Source organism: Ornithodoros turicata, unplaced genomic scaffold (genome assembly GCF_037126465.1).
Source record: "Ornithodoros turicata isolate Travis unplaced genomic scaffold, ASM3712646v1 Chromosome23, whole genome shotgun sequence".
Lineage (NCBI taxonomy): Eukaryota > Metazoa > Arthropoda > Arachnida > Ixodida > Argasidae > Ornithodoros > Ornithodoros turicata.
The window spans coordinates 345,473-362,739 of record NW_026999342.1 but is presented as its reverse complement, the minus strand read 5'-3'; the positions used below and the strand labels follow the sequence as shown (position 1 = coordinate 362,739).

General features: G+C 45.4%; 1 protein-coding gene across 3 annotated transcripts in view; it reads left to right on the top strand.

Moving 5' to 3' along the window:
• LOC135373285 (uncharacterized) overlaps positions 1-17,267 on the top strand; it is a 53,468-nt gene that overhangs the window by 21,423 nt on the left and 14,778 nt on the right. Inside the window, exons 4-5 of one of the 3 annotated variants that reach the window (XM_064606511.1) lie at positions 804-869; positions 5,177-5,349. The exons of the other annotated variants lie outside the window; for them this stretch is intronic. Coding sequence (XP_064462581.1) covers positions 804-869; positions 5,177-5,295 — 185 coding nt within the window. The 3' untranslated portion in view covers positions 5,296-5,349. Of the gene's footprint in view, positions 1-803; positions 870-5,176; positions 5,350-17,267 lie in introns of those variants that run through there. 3 annotated transcript variants of the gene reach the window in all.

The following is a 17,267-nucleotide window of genomic DNA, read 5'->3' as shown; positions in this document are numbered from 1 at the left end:
GAAATCTGCTCGCCTTGGTCTGTCTGGATGCTTCTGATTAAGCTAGACTGGCATACTCGGACTTCTTGGTAGTACCGCTTTGGAAAATTCTGCGGCCCAGTTTACTCTCACGACCAGTTACGATCCTTCTTTTTTTCTATCAGCATTAAACATATCCCCCTCACAGTAGGGCCCTGGAGGACCTCTTCTGTTCCAGGACTTGCTTTGCTCAGGAGAAATGGAAGAGGAGGAGCCCCTTAGTCACGAAGGAACAAAACATTGCCAAGAGCAGAGTGCGTCAGTGTGTCAATGTTAATACTGGTCACTTTTTCTTACACTGTGCTTCGTGATCAAATCCCTTACTAACCATCGCGTACTAACGAGACCAAGTCGTTTTCCATGCTTGAACCATTGATTTTTTGCCATGGTAACGTGTAAAAGATGTTGACGTTAATGCAAAAAAAAGTAATAATAATAGGGAGAGATTGAATTCGTCACACGACAAATTCGGCTACTCTCATAAACAAACCCCCCAAAGGGAAAAAAAAATATAAAAGATAAACCCCCGCTTTAGCGATAACTCTCGGCCAAGTGCCAAATCAACGGGTAACTAGCGATCACACGGTCCTAATAGACTGAATCCAACGCCTCCTATGAATAAATGTCACAAGCGCTGACAAGGCAGCGTCCCTCCTGTCAGGTGCCCAAGGAACCAATACTTTTACGAAAAGTTGCGGTTGTCCAGTGGGACGAGAGGAGATTCCATGGTAACCTTGCAAAAGAATGCCTGCATGTTTCATATTATTTCTTTTTACTATGAATAGGGCCACTGAGCGGAAAGAGAGTATCGGTTCAGGGCAACAACTGTTTCGTCCTCCGTTTAAAAAAAGGTAAGCATGTCTTTCTTACGTGAGTAAGATCACCCTGTGATGCATGCATGCCAATTACTTCCTTGAATTTCAACAATTTAAAAACAGAACTTCACCGCATAGTACTCTGTGCTCCACCCAGGGGCGGCACTCGTTTTTTTTTTGGGGGGGGATTCTTTTGCCGAAGCTCGTAATGGGGGAGGAGAGAGAGGAAAACCCTCGCTATAAAGTGACGTTTTGGATCCGCTACTGGCGCCACCTATTTCCAGGAATGATGGCATATAATCGCATGTGATTGGGAAACAGTGGGGGGGAGGGGGCGTTGTGGAGGGTTTTGTGGGGGGTTGTGGAGATTTTCATATATGCAAATTGTCACAAAATGGCCTACGCCCTCTCTCTATTAAAATCAGAAGCGATAACCTGGTTACTCGTAGCAATCAATGGCGGTTTGGCGCACAGCGTGCTATGCGATGAAGTTCTGTTTTTAGAGTGCACATATCACGCATCAGGGTTACCTTTCAAGTTAGCGCACTCCCTCCTGCAACGGCACATAACAACCGTTCTGGTGGGCTGGGACTTCAAATTGAAGTTCCGATTGGCCTTCTCGCGTGAAATCGTGGCGAAGCACGGGCGAATCGATGCATTCAACAGTTGCTACAGAGCCTGGACAAGTTAAAGATCTGTCTTGCCGCCGTTCAGGCAGGCAAACCTTGCATGAAATACACACTACCATTACCAATACCTTGCCGCTGTTACGGCATGCAAAGCACTTGATATTAACGTCACTCCAGTCCATTCCGTTGCAACTTGTCCGCCAGAGGGTGCTGGCTGTTGCCGAACGCAAAAGGGATGACCTTTTCGGAATGTAGAGTGCATGGGACTGGTTCCTGGACCGCTTGCATGGATCGTGCTAGAAGTGGTGCATTTAACAGCGACGTGCGCCGACAGATACTGGAGCGTGTGTCCCCGGGAAAGCGCCGCTGGTGGATGTCGAGGTGCAATCGATGGCGGTTTGGCGCACTGCGTGCTATGCGGTGAAGTTCTGTTTTTAGAGTGTACATAGCACGTATTAGGATTCTGTTTCAAGTTAGCGCACTCCAAACTCCTGCGACGGCACATAACAACGGTTCTGGTGGGCCGGGACTTCAAATTGAAGTTGCGATTGGCCTTCACGCGTGAAATCGTGGCGAAGCACTGGCGAAGTCATGCATTCAACGGTTGCTACGGAACATCGATAAGTTAAAGATCTGTCTTGCCGCCGTTCAGGCAGACAAACCTTACGTGGAATACACACTACCATTACCATTACCTTGCCACTGTTGCGGCATGCAGAGCGTTCAATATTAACGTCACTCCACTCCATTCCGGTGCAACTTGTCCGCCAGAGGGTGGTCGGCTGCCGGCGAACCCAAAATGGATTACCTTTTCGGAATGTAGAGTGCATGGGACTGGTTTTGCGGAAATGGGTTCCCCGTGGTCATTTTACTCAGTATAGCACATAATCCCACTCGTAATGCAATGGCAATTGCCGAAATAAATTCGCCGAAAATCTGTGGAAATGAGCCCTTGGCTCCGCCCCTTTTTTGACGGCTCGTGGTTTGAGGGCAAAGCTGCGAAGAAAGGAGATTACATTGACACGCCACACGAGGGGGGAATTTCTTCGGAGCCAAGGGCTCATTTCCACAGATTTTCGGCGAATTTATTTCGGCAATTGCCATTGCATTACGAGTGGGATTATGTGCTATACTGAGTAAAATGACCACGGGGAACCCATTTCCGCAAAGAAAACGTTAGGTTGCCTTGGGAAATTTCGGAGTTCAATTCAAGAAATTAACTTTCCGCCACACTCTTAAAAATGAGTTTCACCACATAGCACGCTCCTAGCCAACCATAATCCCGAATGACAACGTTCTCGTCCCTGATTTGTTGAAAACGGGAGGCGTACGCCTTTTTGTGACAGTTATGTAGAAATGTTAATTGTCACAAAAAGGCGGACGCCTCCCGTTTTCAACAAATCAGGGGAGAGAACGATGTCACTCGGGATGATGGTTGGCTAGGAGCGTGCTATGTGGTGAAGTTCATTTTTAAGAGTGCAATTGAAATGAAATAAAAATGTTACCAATATGTTTCAAAAGTTATTGGCAGAAAAAGATCCCTTGACCGCATGTCTCTCCAGGGCCTACGTTTTTTACTATGAATTTCTATCATGGTTGGTTGACCACCCTGTACACTCTTAAAAATGAACTTCACCACATAGCACGCTCCTAGCCAACCACCATCCCGAATGACAACGTTCTCGCCCCTGATTTGTTGAAAACGGGAGGAGGAGCCTATTTTGTGCCGTGCATAATGAACACAAAATAGGCTCCTCCTCCCGTTTTCAACAAATCTAGGGCGAGAACGTTGTCGTTCGGGGTGATGGTTGGCTAGGAGCGTGCTATGTGGTGAAGTTCATTTTTAAGAGTGTATGTGAAACTTTCACACTTTAAGAACAGAACTTCACCGCATAGCACGCTTCGCGCCACCTATTTCCACGAATGGCAGGGTAATCGCATGTGATTGGACAACACAGGGGGCGTACACGTTTTTTTTTGGAAACTTTAGTATATGCTAATTGCCACAAAAAGGCGTACGCCCCCTCTCTTTCTTCGAATCATAAGCGATAACACTATCATTCGTGGGAATGTTTGACACACAGCCTGCTATGCTGTGTAGTTCTGTTTTTAGAATGCACATAGCACACATTGTTTTTTTTTTTTTGTTCAAGTTAGTGTTCACTCTAAAATAGAGGAGGCCTCCCGTTTTCACAATATCATTTCACGATATCATTCGAGATGTCGGTTGGCCAGGAGCGTGCTATGCGGTGAAGTTCATTTCTAAGAGACGTTTTCAGACATATGTCGGCACAGTTCCCTTAGAAGTCGGCCCAGGACGCACAGTCCCCCAGGGCGTAAGTCGTGTCGTTTGCCCACCTCTGTGAGGCCGACAACGGCGGTCCTTTTTACCATCACCACCACCATCATAATTTCTAGGAGTGGACAGCGAACTCCTGCGACGGCACATAACAACCATTCTGGTCGGCCGAGACTTCATATCGAAGTTGCGATTGGCCTTCGCGCGGGAGCTCGCGGCGTATCATGAGCGAAGTGATGCATTTAACTATTGACATATCGACAAGTTGTCTTGACAAGATCTGTCTTGCCTCTGTTCAAGTAGACAAAACTTACGCGTAATATACGCTACCATTACCATTACCTTGCCGCTGTTACGGCATGCAGAACGCTCGATATTAGCGTCACTCCACTCCATTCCGGCGCAACGTGTCCGCCAGAAGGTGGTTGGCTGCTGGCGAATCCAAAAACGACGACCTACACTCTGAAAACTGAACTCCACCGCATAGCACGCCCTGCGCCGATCATTGCAACGCATGATAGCGTTATCGCTCCTGATTCGAGGAGACAGGCAGGCGTACGCCTTTTTGTGTCAATTATCACGTATCCAAATCGACACAAAAAAGCGTACGCCCCCTCTGTCTTCGAATCACAAGTGATATTACCCTATATCATTCGTGGCAATGGTTGCCGCACAGCCTGCTATGCCGTGAAGCTCAGTTTTTAGAGTGTATTGGGAATGTAGAGTGGTATTGGTTCATGGACCGCCTGCATAGAACGTGCTAGAAGTGGTGCAGTTAACAGTAACGTGCCGCGACAGATACTGGAGCGTGTGGCTTGGGAAAGCGCCGCTGGTGGATGTCGGAGGATAGCTTCCGGGACGAGAGCAAGGGCGCAGGCGGTCTGGTACATGGTGAAGGGAAAGGAACACGAGACAAGGATGGAGGACAAACACGACACGTTCTCAGAACATGTCGTGTTTGTCTTCCTTCCTTGTTTCGGGATCCTTTTTCTACAGCTTCCGTGCCTTCGCGTGACTGCCTTCACGTTCGTCGTGAAATTTGGGATGGTTAAAGGGGCAACACTATATTCGACCAGGGTGTAGTTCTCGCTATCCGGGTTATAAAATGCAGAGGGGATGGCGCTCCCTCGATGTGTATCACGATATCCAAATCTGGCACATCTCGCCCTCTGGAGGGCCAAAATGTGCTGGGTGGCTTCTCAATGCGTGGCAGTTCTCGATAGAACTGACCGCTTTGTACGCTACCACTTGCCTGCAATGGCGCGTAGTCATTGTCCACGTGCGGCTACAAACTGAAATATTCTAACTGGAATATATCATACTTTCATCAATAAGCATCAATTTCCCGTTACAGTACTGGAGTAGAACTCTGCTTTTTGCAATTGCGGAATAGACAGTTCTGTGTTCTTTTGCAGAGATTGAGCTGTGGGTCACAAAAGCTTTCGTTGACACCTCAACATGCTGCAAATCGACGTTCGATAAGATCACTAAAGACAAAACAAGCCAGACGACATACGAACCTGATTTCTGCTGAGGGCGCCTTCAGTTGTAAACGTCTGCGACAATGCATCTCAATAAATTGTTTGAAAATGTCTATGCAGTTGTCACGCTTAAAGGCAGAATCGACAATAAGCTGCAATTTTAGCAATAGCTTTCTACTTCAACAAACGTAAACATTTTAAATCGCCAGCTAACTCATGCTCGGATACTCTGTGTGTTGTCGCGACTTGATGGATGTACTGTCGGGGACACGGTTGGGGATCTAAAATGAGCACTCCGTGGTTTATCGCATCTCAAATCTCCAGGTGTTGTAAGACTACTTCTTTCGAGTAGTAACAATCCCAAAATTGGCGGTCACCCTCCCGCCGGCGCACTCCGTCACTATACTCAGCCGCTATGCGGGAAGCGGCCTTACAGGATGTGAATCCAGTGGGAGACAGTGTTTATGCCAATTAACAGCAAAACAGAATAATTTTTTTAAGATGTCATCGTCTAATAGAGAAGAACACCATGTAAAGAACCCCTGGAGACATGAAAGGCGCCAGCAGAATATAAGCCTAGTGCACCCTGGCCAAATGAATTTTAATGCATTGCGCCTATGGGGATTCCGTGGATTTTTGCACAGCGCCCATGTTTAGACTACGATTTTTCGACAAAGGCAGTCAAATTTTGGAAATGTCATCGCCTATTTTCGTTCAGTACGTCCTCCAGGCCACATACCAACCACGGCACGATGTGTGAGTGTTAATCCTGATGCACCCAGGGCCTTTAAAGTTGCGACTCAGACAGGGTTCCCCTCCGAGGCGCTCGACAGACTAAGTCCCAGTATTATCGTAATACGCATGCGCTGAGACTGTACGGCCTGTCTGAAGGAGTTCGAAACGAGAACGGTCATTTTTTCCAGAACTCGAAGTGGCAGACAGAACAGACAACTTTATTTTGAGTGAGTAATATACAAAGGATACCGTTTTGTATTTTATATCGCTTTTATATTAAACTATACAACTTGATAAAACTGCCCATTTCGAGTGCCGCTTTGGAAGTGATTTTGTCAAACGCGACCTTTCAGGGTGCAACAGGAAAACAAGGTACAGGGTTCAGACCCCGTGATCTTACTTTCACATATACATATTACATAATCAGCTTAGGATAACTTTATTATCATCGTTATATCAAAGTATACTAAGCCCCGAACTTCATGAAATTCGCAATTTGGCCGTTTTGGAAGCGATTTTGTCAAACGCGACCTCTCAGGGAGCAACAGGGGAAGATACCGGGTTCTAACCCCGTGATCTTACTTTCACATACACATACTACAAAATTAGTTCAGAACATCTTTAATATTATTGTTATATCCAATGATATTAAGCCCCGAAGGTGATGAAATTGGCCACTTAGCCATTTCGATGCCGTTTTGGAAGCGATTTTGTCAAACGCGACCTCTCACGGTGCAACAGGGGACCAAGATACTGGGTTCAAGCCCCGTGATCTTACTTTCGCATATACATACTACAAAATCAGCTTAGGACATGTTTAATATTATTTTATATCAAATGATATTAAGCCCCAAAGTTGACGAAATTGGCCATTTGGCCATTTCGAGTGCGGGTTCGGAAGCCATTTTGTCAAACCCGACCACTCAGGGTGCAACAGGGGAACAACGTACGGGGTGTAAACACCGTGAGCCTACTTTCACATATACATGTTACAAAATTGGTTTAGGACATCTTTAATATTATTTTTATATCAAATCATATTAAGCCTCGAAGTTAACAAAATTGGCAATTTGGCAATTTCGAGTGCCAGTTCGGAAGCCATTTTGTCAAACCCGACCACTCAGGGTGCAACAGGGGAACAACGTACGGGGTGTAAATACCGTGATCCTACTTTCACATATACATGTTAAAAAATTGGTTTAGGACATCTTTAATATTATTTTTATATCAAATCATATTAAGCCTCGAAGTTAACAAAATTGGCAATTTGGCAATTTCGAGTGCCGGTTTGGAAGCGATTTTGTCAAACCCGACCTCTCAGGGTGCAACAGGGGAACAAGATACGGGGTTCCAACCCCGTGATCTTACTTTCACATATACATACTACAAAATCAGCTTAGGACATCTTTAATATTATTGTTATATCAAATGATATTAAGCCCCAAAGCTGACGAAATTGGCCACTTGATCATTTCGAGTGCCGTTTTGGAAGCGGTTTTGTCAAACGCGACCTCGCAGGGTGCAACAGGAGAACAAGATACGGGGTTCAAACCCCGTAATCTTACTTCCAGATATACAAGATACAAAATTAACTTAGGACATCTTTAATATTATTGTTATATCCAATGATATTAAGCCCGAAGGTGATGAAATTGGCCACTTGGCCATTTGAATGCCGTTTTGGAAGCGATTTTGTCAAACGCGACCTCTCAGGGTGCAACAGGGGAAGAAGATACCGGGTTCAAACCCCGTGATCTTACTTTCGCATATACATACTGCAAAATCAGCTTAGGACATGTTTAATATTATTTTTATGTCAAATGATATTAAGCCCCAAAGTTGACGAAATTGGCCACTTCGAGTGCCGTTTTGGGAGCGATTTTGTCAAACGCGACCTCTCAGGGTGCAACAGGAGAACAAGATACGGGGTTCAAACCCCGTGATCTTACTTTCAGATATACACACTACAAAATTAACTTAATACATCCTTAATAATATTTTTATATCAAATGATATTAAGCCCCGAAGTTGACCAAATTGGTCATTTGGCCATTTCGAGTCCCGGTTTGGAAGCGATTTTGTCAAAAGCGACCTCTCTAGGTGCAACAGGGGAACAACGTACGGGGTTTAAACACTGTGATCTTACTTTCACATATACATCTTACAAAATTAGTTGAGGACATTTTTAATATTATTATTATATCCAATGATATTAGGGCCCGAAAGTGATGAAATTGGCCACTTGGTCATTTCGAGTGCCGTTTTGGAAGCGATTTTGTCAAACGCGTCCTCTCAGGGTGCAACAGGAGAACAAGATACGGGGTTCAAACCCCGTAATCTTACTTCCAGATATACATTCTACAAAATTAACTTAGGACATCTTTAATATTATTTTTATATCAAATGATATAAAGCTCCAAAGTTGACGAAATGCCGCATTTTCAGTATTTTGCGGTAGTCTCTGTTACAATCCCAGTAGAAGGGCATAGCACAAGCCATTGACGACATGTCATCGGCAGCATGATCCAAGGGGTCTCGCCCGTTCTGAAGGACTATGCTGCATCCTTTTCCGATATTTGCGTTCGCCTGTGTTATGATCTCGGTAGAATGACATAGTATAAGTTGTTGTTACTATGTCTTTGGCAGCATGACACAAGGGGTTTTGCTCGTTTAAGAGGGCTCTGCTACCATGTTTTCCGAATTTGGCGATCGCCTGTGTTATATCTACAGCAGATTAGCATTGCACAAGCCACTGATAACTTTCTTTCTTTCGCTCCATGATACAGGGAGCTTCGCCCGTTTTAAAAGGCCTTGCTGCCGCCGTATCCAAATTTTGCGGTCCCCTCTTGCGCAATTCCAGTAGAAAGGCATATCATAAGCCGTCATGAATATGCCTTTGGTACCACGATACAAGGGGTTTCGTACGTTTTAAAGGACCCTGCTGAGCATCATAAGCCGTTGATAATATCTGTTTGGAGCCATGATTAAAGAGGTTTCGCCCGTTCTAAAGGGCTCTGCTTCGGTCTTTTACGGATTTTGCGGTCGCCTGCGTTACAATCCCATTGGGAAGGGCAATAGCATCAGCCGTCTCGAATATGCCTTTGGCACCGTGATGCAAAGGGTTTTGCCCGTTTTAGAGGGCTCTGCCGGCGCCTTTTCCAAATTTTGTGGTCACCACTGTTAAAATCCAAGTACAAGGGCCTAGTATAAGTCGTTGATAATGGCTTCGCTATGCAGAATACACCAGTGACGCTTTGTGGTGTATTCCTTGGTTGCCCCTGCCATCATCGGAGTTGCAGAAAGGTTACTTTTTACTTTTCTCAAAGACGTTGGAAGTGATGCAAAGTTTCAGAAGGATACTATGGGTCATTTCTTGCAGGTCGACGTGTAAGCGAATCATGGACTTCTTTGTGCGTGCTGCACTTCGAGAAAAATTGGTTGATTACCATGAACAGTGAAATTCAAAAGGCTTCGTAACGGATATGTATTTTCATCTATGATGTCTTTTCCCCATACTTTAACACCAGTGCTCGTAGGTGTCTGTTGCCGTGTAAATGTTCTGACTGCCGGCGATTTGCCGTGCAAGTTCACTTTTGTGCCCCGTATCTTGGCAAGTTTTTTTCCTTGCCATATCGGGCTCTCTCATGCTGAATTCAAACGGAAGGCATCAGCTTTTAGTCGGTTGCGCAACTCGTATCAGCAGCGAAGAGGAACGACAGTTTCTTCTTTGTCATTGTTGTTGCGGCTGGCACTATCATCAATGCGCATAGAAGCCAAGATGCGGTACCCGGCGTGATAAGATGTCTGCGTGATTTCCAGTGGAACGAACCATAGGGTGGTATATCTATATGGATACATATCTATGGGTATATGCATTGGTGTCCAAGCTGCATCGGGAAATCTCATGAATTACAGGGGAGTGGTTGGAAAAATTCAGGGGGAGTGTACACCTCCCTGGGGGGTGGGGGTAATGACCCTGGACAGGACCGCAATTATAGCAAAGTACCTTAGCGTAAACAGCTGAGCGCTATAGTTATTAGGCATTCGCATATACAATTCGTCAATGAAAAACTTCACTTGACACACCAACAGAAACAAATCAGCTTCTTTTCCAAATGAGACATTGAAAATTTGAAAGGCATTGCAAGTTCTTCGTACATAGTTCTTCACGAACGATTATCCCAACGTTCAGGAGCACTGAAATTGTCGGTTTACACACTGTATTGTTGATTTTGCTTGCATTTTCAACGTGAAAAAAAAACAGAAAAAGAGAAATAATTAAAATTTTTCACACAGTGACCCTCGTACATAACTACTCCATCTATTTTTTTCTTTTCTTTTTTCTCTGCGCCTCTCTGTGGTCCGTATAAAGTTTTTCGCGCATGATATCCGGAGAGGCTGCTGCTATGCTGTAAGCCCATAAACTTACTGTAATAATTAAGATGATGTCATTCTCTGCACTTGTCTCCACTATTACTTCTCAATTATCATATTACTTACAGTGTAGTTTATCAAAATGCACGTTCACACCAGATCGCTATAACTACTTGTTGAGGTTCATGAGTCACAAGAACTGCTCGAATGTGAATGTACTTGCTAACGACAGGAGCAGCACTACATCAAGCAAGGGTAAAAACAATGCCTGAAAACCTGGTTTCATTCCGAATTCTTCATTATTGGTGTGTGCGTGTGTGTGGGGGGGGGGGGCAGCTTTATTGTATTTAGTGGTCAAGAGCCCTCGGGACACAGAATAGCTGACTGCAAGCCATGCACATGCGGCCCGCGTGTGTGAGAGCCCTGATTGCCCTGATCTAAGCATTGCTTCATCTTAAGCGAGAAATAAATAATGTACTCGAGGGCGCGTAGCACTTGTTTAGCGTTCTCTCCAAATCTGATATTTAGTTCTGCTCCAAAATCTCTGGTCCAAAGAAGTCGCGTTTGATCAAATCATTGCCACTCGCATCGCCACAGCACTCGCAGGCGCCAAATTGTTCATATCTTTCATTTCATTTAGTAATAACTCTGGATATAAACGTGATATCGAAGATGTCATCACTTAATTACGTAGTCTGTATATTCATGCTTAATGGCTATGAGTCCGCGGCCCATACCTGGTTCCCTTGCTAGAGCCTGCGAAGTAGCGTTTGGTCAAATCATTCATTTTCAAGCGACCAAAGAACAAACAGGAGACAAGATCACCCACAAGTCGCTCTGTTGTTGTTTCGTGTTTGTTCTTTGGTCGCTTGTGGATTTACACCAACCAGCCCTATTTATATACTTCAGACATTTTGGCAAATCGTCGCCCAAGTGGCACTCACTGGCGCCAATTTGTCAGTTTCCTCTATTTTAGCGTGTAATAACTCTTGATACCAATTTGATGCTGACGGTATCATCATAAAATTACGTAGTCTGTGTATCGTCTGCGGACCATAGCTGCTGTCCTTGCTGCACTCTTAGAACTCGCATTTAGCCAATTTGTCGTCCAGAAGGCTATCATAGGCGCCAACCTGCCAATTTCATCCGGCAATCTCCCGATATCTGGAAGGTCTCATGCTCGTTGCCACAGTTATACATCACGTCTTATTCTTTATCTTACGTGAATCCCGGGCGTGTTATCGGTGTTGTTATCAGGTCGGGACGCGAAAAGGAAATTGTTCGAATTCGCCGCCGAATTCGAATTCGAAAGCGGCGGCTCCTGTCCTGAGGCAACTCCCTTCGTACTCCTCTGCCGGTTCATTGGATTTCTACCCATCTAGAGTCTCATCAAAGTTATTCAAACTGTTTAATGCATTGCATTTTGATAACCAAACCCAAGCACACATTGTCATCCTTGGGATACCCTAATTATGGGGTGACATCCTCAGGATGGACAAATCTGATCCTCAAATCGTCCTCAATCTGCCAAAGGGGCACTATACCACATCCCCACAGTACACTTTTGCAGGAACCTCCTAGTCCTGAAGCAGCACCAGCACAAACAGAATTTATCTGAAAAGCTTCACTGGTCTGGTGTCCCTGTGCTGCTATTGGCGTGCCAGAATGTTTGAAGGTATCTACACCACTCGAGTTTGAACATTTGATCACTCCTCGATGTCGAGACAAGGTACCGATGTACCCCACTTGCTAATCAGACGAACGGTATGGGAGAGACGGCCCCAACATCGTCTGCAGAGCAGCAAGGCGCAAGGCCTAAACCTAGAGTAGTCCCATCTGAAAAGGCACAGTTGAACTTCAAATACGGCAAGCAAGAACACCTTGCAAAGCTAGCAAAGGCTTGGGATCTGGACAGAATTTGCATTCTCAACCCATCTTACGAAGCGGCCAGGAAACTCGCCATCTGCTACAAGCATAACAAGCTTCAGGCAGAAACGTATTCGATGTCTCTGTAGAAGAGAAATGTCAAGGTCAGCATTATCGAACGAAGTATTCAGAAGGAAATCAACAAGGACCGATATGACCTAAGGTACCTCTACTATAAGACGGTCATCCCCCCCTGTACCACCTCGTCCACTATCGCCTGAATCAACCTCTAGCGACAATGATGCACGCGTTTGAAACAATTTTGGACCGTCTGGTCCATATTCGTCTCCCTTTTGGTAAGTGTTTCTCTATCTCTTCTGTTTCCACAGGCCTTCCTTTAGGACAATTTTAAGGCAGTGTTATGGCACAACAGGGACGAATTCCAAATTCCTTTTATTGCACTTTATTTGTTTCGTCACAGACCACTACATTTTGTTTTACTTATTACTGTCCATTGTCTGGGTAAACTGCCACTATAATGTCTAGTTCATTTTTCCATAATGGGTAATGAGCAGGTTGTTATAAAAAGAAAAAGGAGAAATATAACAGATGAAGAAAAAACCTTGCCAGGCACACCACGTGACCAAGTCCAACAAACTCACTTCGAAAGGAACTGAGGCTCCCTTCCGAAGAGAAAACAGAAACTCCATATTAATTGTTGCGCGACCTTTGGTGAATCCGATAGCCTTGCTAGCCTCCCACTCAGCACAAACGGTGAGCTGTCAAAGTTCAGTTCAATTAGAGAACCAAAAAATACCGAGGGAAGGAATTGCCTAAAGTATTAAGTCTCCATTACTGTGAAACTCATATTTCTTACTCCTGTTGATTTGAGGCATTGGGGGTATGACCTACGAAAAGTCAGAAGCACGGCGGTCGCGAGATTCGATTCTCGATCATATGTCGGTTCTTCGATCACGCAAATATCAGTTCAACAGTTCATCAGCTCACCCCGTTAAGACCACATCCACAATCGCGGTAACAAGCACGAACACACATAAAAAAACAGCGGCGACAGCAGCTGCTGCTCGACCGCGAGCCTATCCCGCCTTCTGTGGACGTTGTTGCCATGCTTACTCAAATATTAAACGTGGAGGAGGAGGCGGAGAGGGCGTACTCGTACTGTTGAGGGGTTGTTGAGGGCAGTTCGTAAGGTAGAGAGACCCATGGAGGCGCAGGTGATTCGTTCGTACCGAGAGTGTTCGAAGGAATCGAGAGTCGGGGAACTGAGGAAAGAAGCAGCTGAATGCTAGATCGCCAGGTTGGAGAACGAGAATGTAGGCCAGGAATGAGACACGGGTATTGAATCGCCAGTGGGCGGTGTAATGTTGTGTAGTCGCTGCGCTGTTCGGTTCACAGAGGCTCGCTGACGCCGTTTGTTTGTTGTTTGCGATATCGCAAATTGGATTTTAGGATATCCATGGGAGCTCCACAGAGAGCCCGTTTACGTAGAAAGTACATTCATGGAACAGCCAGATTCCTACTGTATTCACATCCCAGAACAGTCCCATAGACATCTATTTTGGATATTTGGATGTTCCAGGGATATTGTAAAATTTATTATATTCTTGTGTTGAATCAATTTGAAATTGGTAGTGATTGATTGGTATCCCAAATTAATGCTGAACACACTAATTAATCAAAAACGCATCTACTTTTTGCAGCAAACCCCACTTGGGGAGGGGTCAACTTTTGGCTATAATCCAAGACCAGTGCAGACCGCGCGATAGTAAATGAGCTTTCGCCTTTCACCTTTCACCATATGAGACACTGGCTCCCTTCTTGGCCCCTCCGCCGCATACGCGGAATTCATGAGATACCAGAGCGAGCATATACTGAAATATGAATTGTTGGAGTACGTTCATCAAGTGTACCGTGGCGTACCACGTTTGCAACGGTGACGTCTTTGCAGTTAACTTGAGAGTCTGCTACGACATCAGCATATAGCTGCAAACGCTGCTTACGCCCCATCCAGGCAAATATCGTGTTTTTAACTCTAGCTACCGTCTATAATGTGATTACTTGGTAGATAAAACAGTAAACCTGCAATTTGTTCCGTTTGCTTACATCACGCCACTAAAGGTCACGTGTCTTAAATGTCTCCGAAAAATAACGCGGGCTTTCACCTTTCTTTTTACACCTATCAGATGTCCCAGGGATATAGAAAGTAAGACAATTTTCGAAGTCCCATAGTGGACATGCAGGTAACGTCGCATAGACGTGGCAGACAGATGCGACGTGTGCGACCTTTGTGGGATGTACCAGGGATATTTCTGGTGTACTGGGTAGTTGACCTCAAAGGCTTGCACCAATGAGTTTTTAGATAACTTGCAATACAGGACCACTGTGTGCTTCCTGGGAATGTCAGGTGGTGCAATGAAACGATCTGTCAGAAGGACAAGCATTCCCGCCCCAACCGTCGTCTCACGTTTCACAACGCAGGCTGCATAAATAACGCCTTTACTATGTGTTTAATCGCAGGTATAGTGAATAAGACCAACGATGAAGGCTGAAATAAGGTCCTCAGAGGATCCACATGAGCAACTACTGCTTTGTTTACTGTCTGTTTGGCCGCTGATAACGGGAACCGCAATGTTTGCCATCCCTGTGGGTCTGATGCTCTCCGCTTCATGATCAGTGTTGGTGTGGTTCGGGAGTGAGAGAACTGACGCGCTGAATGGCTGAGTGATAGTTGGACAGAGCGCAACGAGCTCGGAGAACGGGTGAATGGGGTTGTAGCGATGGCGCTCATTGAGTTGTTTGTTGAGAAATGTTTTTGGCTGCAGTGAGCTCCTGTGCTTTTGTGTATGTGGCGTCTCTTCCTTGTTGTGCTCGCTCGCTGTGGCATTGGTGTGATGTAGCTGCTGTGGCTTTATGAGTTGGCTCGCTGTTTACAACTCGCGCTCTGTCGTCGTTCATGAGATGATGTGGTTTGGGATCTGTCGACTGCTTCTGCCCAGGATGGAAGGCTGTCGCAGGTGGTAGGTATTTCTTCTTGTACAGTTTTAGGCGGTCGTGTCATGTCAAGCATTGACGGACGCGGCACAGCCCGTCCGACGACAGAGGCTTTCACTGACACAGCTGTAACCAGTGAGCCTGCATTCCAGCAGATAGCACCCACGATGTGCTCATGAGCTGGCTGAATACTAGTATGACGTCAGAAAAACTGTGACATCACTGGTTCATGAATGAATCATTTGAACGAATCAGTAAGGTGAACTGATTGAAATGAGCCGGTTCACCAAAATGAGTCAGACTTCCCATCACTATTGTAGATTGCTTGCAAATAATGCTGCGTCCGCAGACCATACTTAATATGAGCAACGGCATGGGCAAGAAGGTCCATGATGTCTGCAGAGATGTAGTTGAATTCAGGGTTGGTCAAGCTCATATAGTTGCTCATCAGCCCCAAAGGTCTATCCTGAACCATTGTATAGATGTTCCTGTAACGAGCGTAGGTCCAACGCACGATCTTCTGCAGTGGCCTCAGCGAGATCTCTCTGATATTGTCGAAGCCCACCATGCCTACGATGTAGCGAAAAACAGTGGTGATGAGCTCGTTACAGGGACTCTCCTTGCTGAAACATTTATTCTCCACTTCCTCCCAAGAAGTGTGGATGCGTGGACAAGCTTGTAAAGCGTGGTAGCTGAACATTTTCAGGTATTTGTCATAATGGTAATGTGAATGCAGTGCGCACTGCCTTTATAGAGTATTTTCAAATAAACATGCGCAAAGAAACAACAGAAAAACTGAAATCGAGTACCAACCTGTTGGCAATAGGAGTTCACACAGAGAAGAGAGAGAACAAAGACGAAATAAAGGGATGACCGCTGGCCGCCAGCTGGCCATGGCGGCGCAGAGGACTCTAAGATTACACACACGCCCATGCGTAGCACCCATAGAGCGGCGCTTGCATCAGTCTAGGGCTGGCTGTCATGGAGTAAGGACATGTGGCCAGTCGGTCACTCCTGAGTCGTCTTGTCGCATCAGTTCAGGCTGTAGATGAGAGCGGACGCTCAATTGCCACGGAGGAAAGGTGCGTGATTTGTCGTAGTGGTTTTTTCTAATGTTTGTGCATTTTTACAGTGCTCGCCTAAGCATAAGCCTAAGCCTTTTCTCTATGCTGACATATGTTTTACATATGCTGTAGCAGTTTGGCTTTTTCCCTACGTGACTGCACTTGTTTGGCACTGACTTCCATACTGTTGAGTTTCGTAGCGTTGTGCATCTTTTAAGCCTTTTGTACTGTCTGAGGGAACTTATCGAACCGGCACGTGTCTGTCACAGGATTTGTTGTGTGGGCGCTCGTTTTCGCACTGCCGATCAAACTAGAAACAACCTTTCCAATTCACCTTCTCGACGCCAGACATCTTTATGTTTACAACACATATGTGTACAACATATATCAGACGTTCAATGCACATAACAATGGATGCACACTAGATGTCTGAAATCAGGGTGCAGTGTACGTTCCTTAGGCATCCAACTTTTCTAACGTACTTTCTGTACGTACGGTGGACATCGATGAGATATTGCTTTTGGATGTAGACGTTTGGATTTTCCTGGTACGTCCGATAGATGTTTGTGGTTTACTGCGAAGGCAGTCGCTGGTCACTCGGCCGTGACATAGCGATTTCTTCGAAGTGGCATCGTTTATTTTTGAATAAACGACATATCATCATTATTTGAATTGTTATTTTGAATAAATTGTTTTTCTCCATTCTATTCCTATCTATTTGTTTGTTTTTATGGCCACTCGTTGTTGGCAACACACAGGGTGGTGTGGACATGAGTTTGATGCTTCCCATAATTGTGGTGACTGCCTGGATGGTCCCAGTGTTGTGGTGTTGGCCCTACTTAGCTCTAAATGCTAATTTAATGGTGTCCACATCCCCTGTGTGTTGTCCTGTCGTGTGCGATGCCGGCATCCTGTGGTCAGTGCTTACTACTACCTTCAACGCACATTAACTAGAGCCCTGCGCGGATGAGATT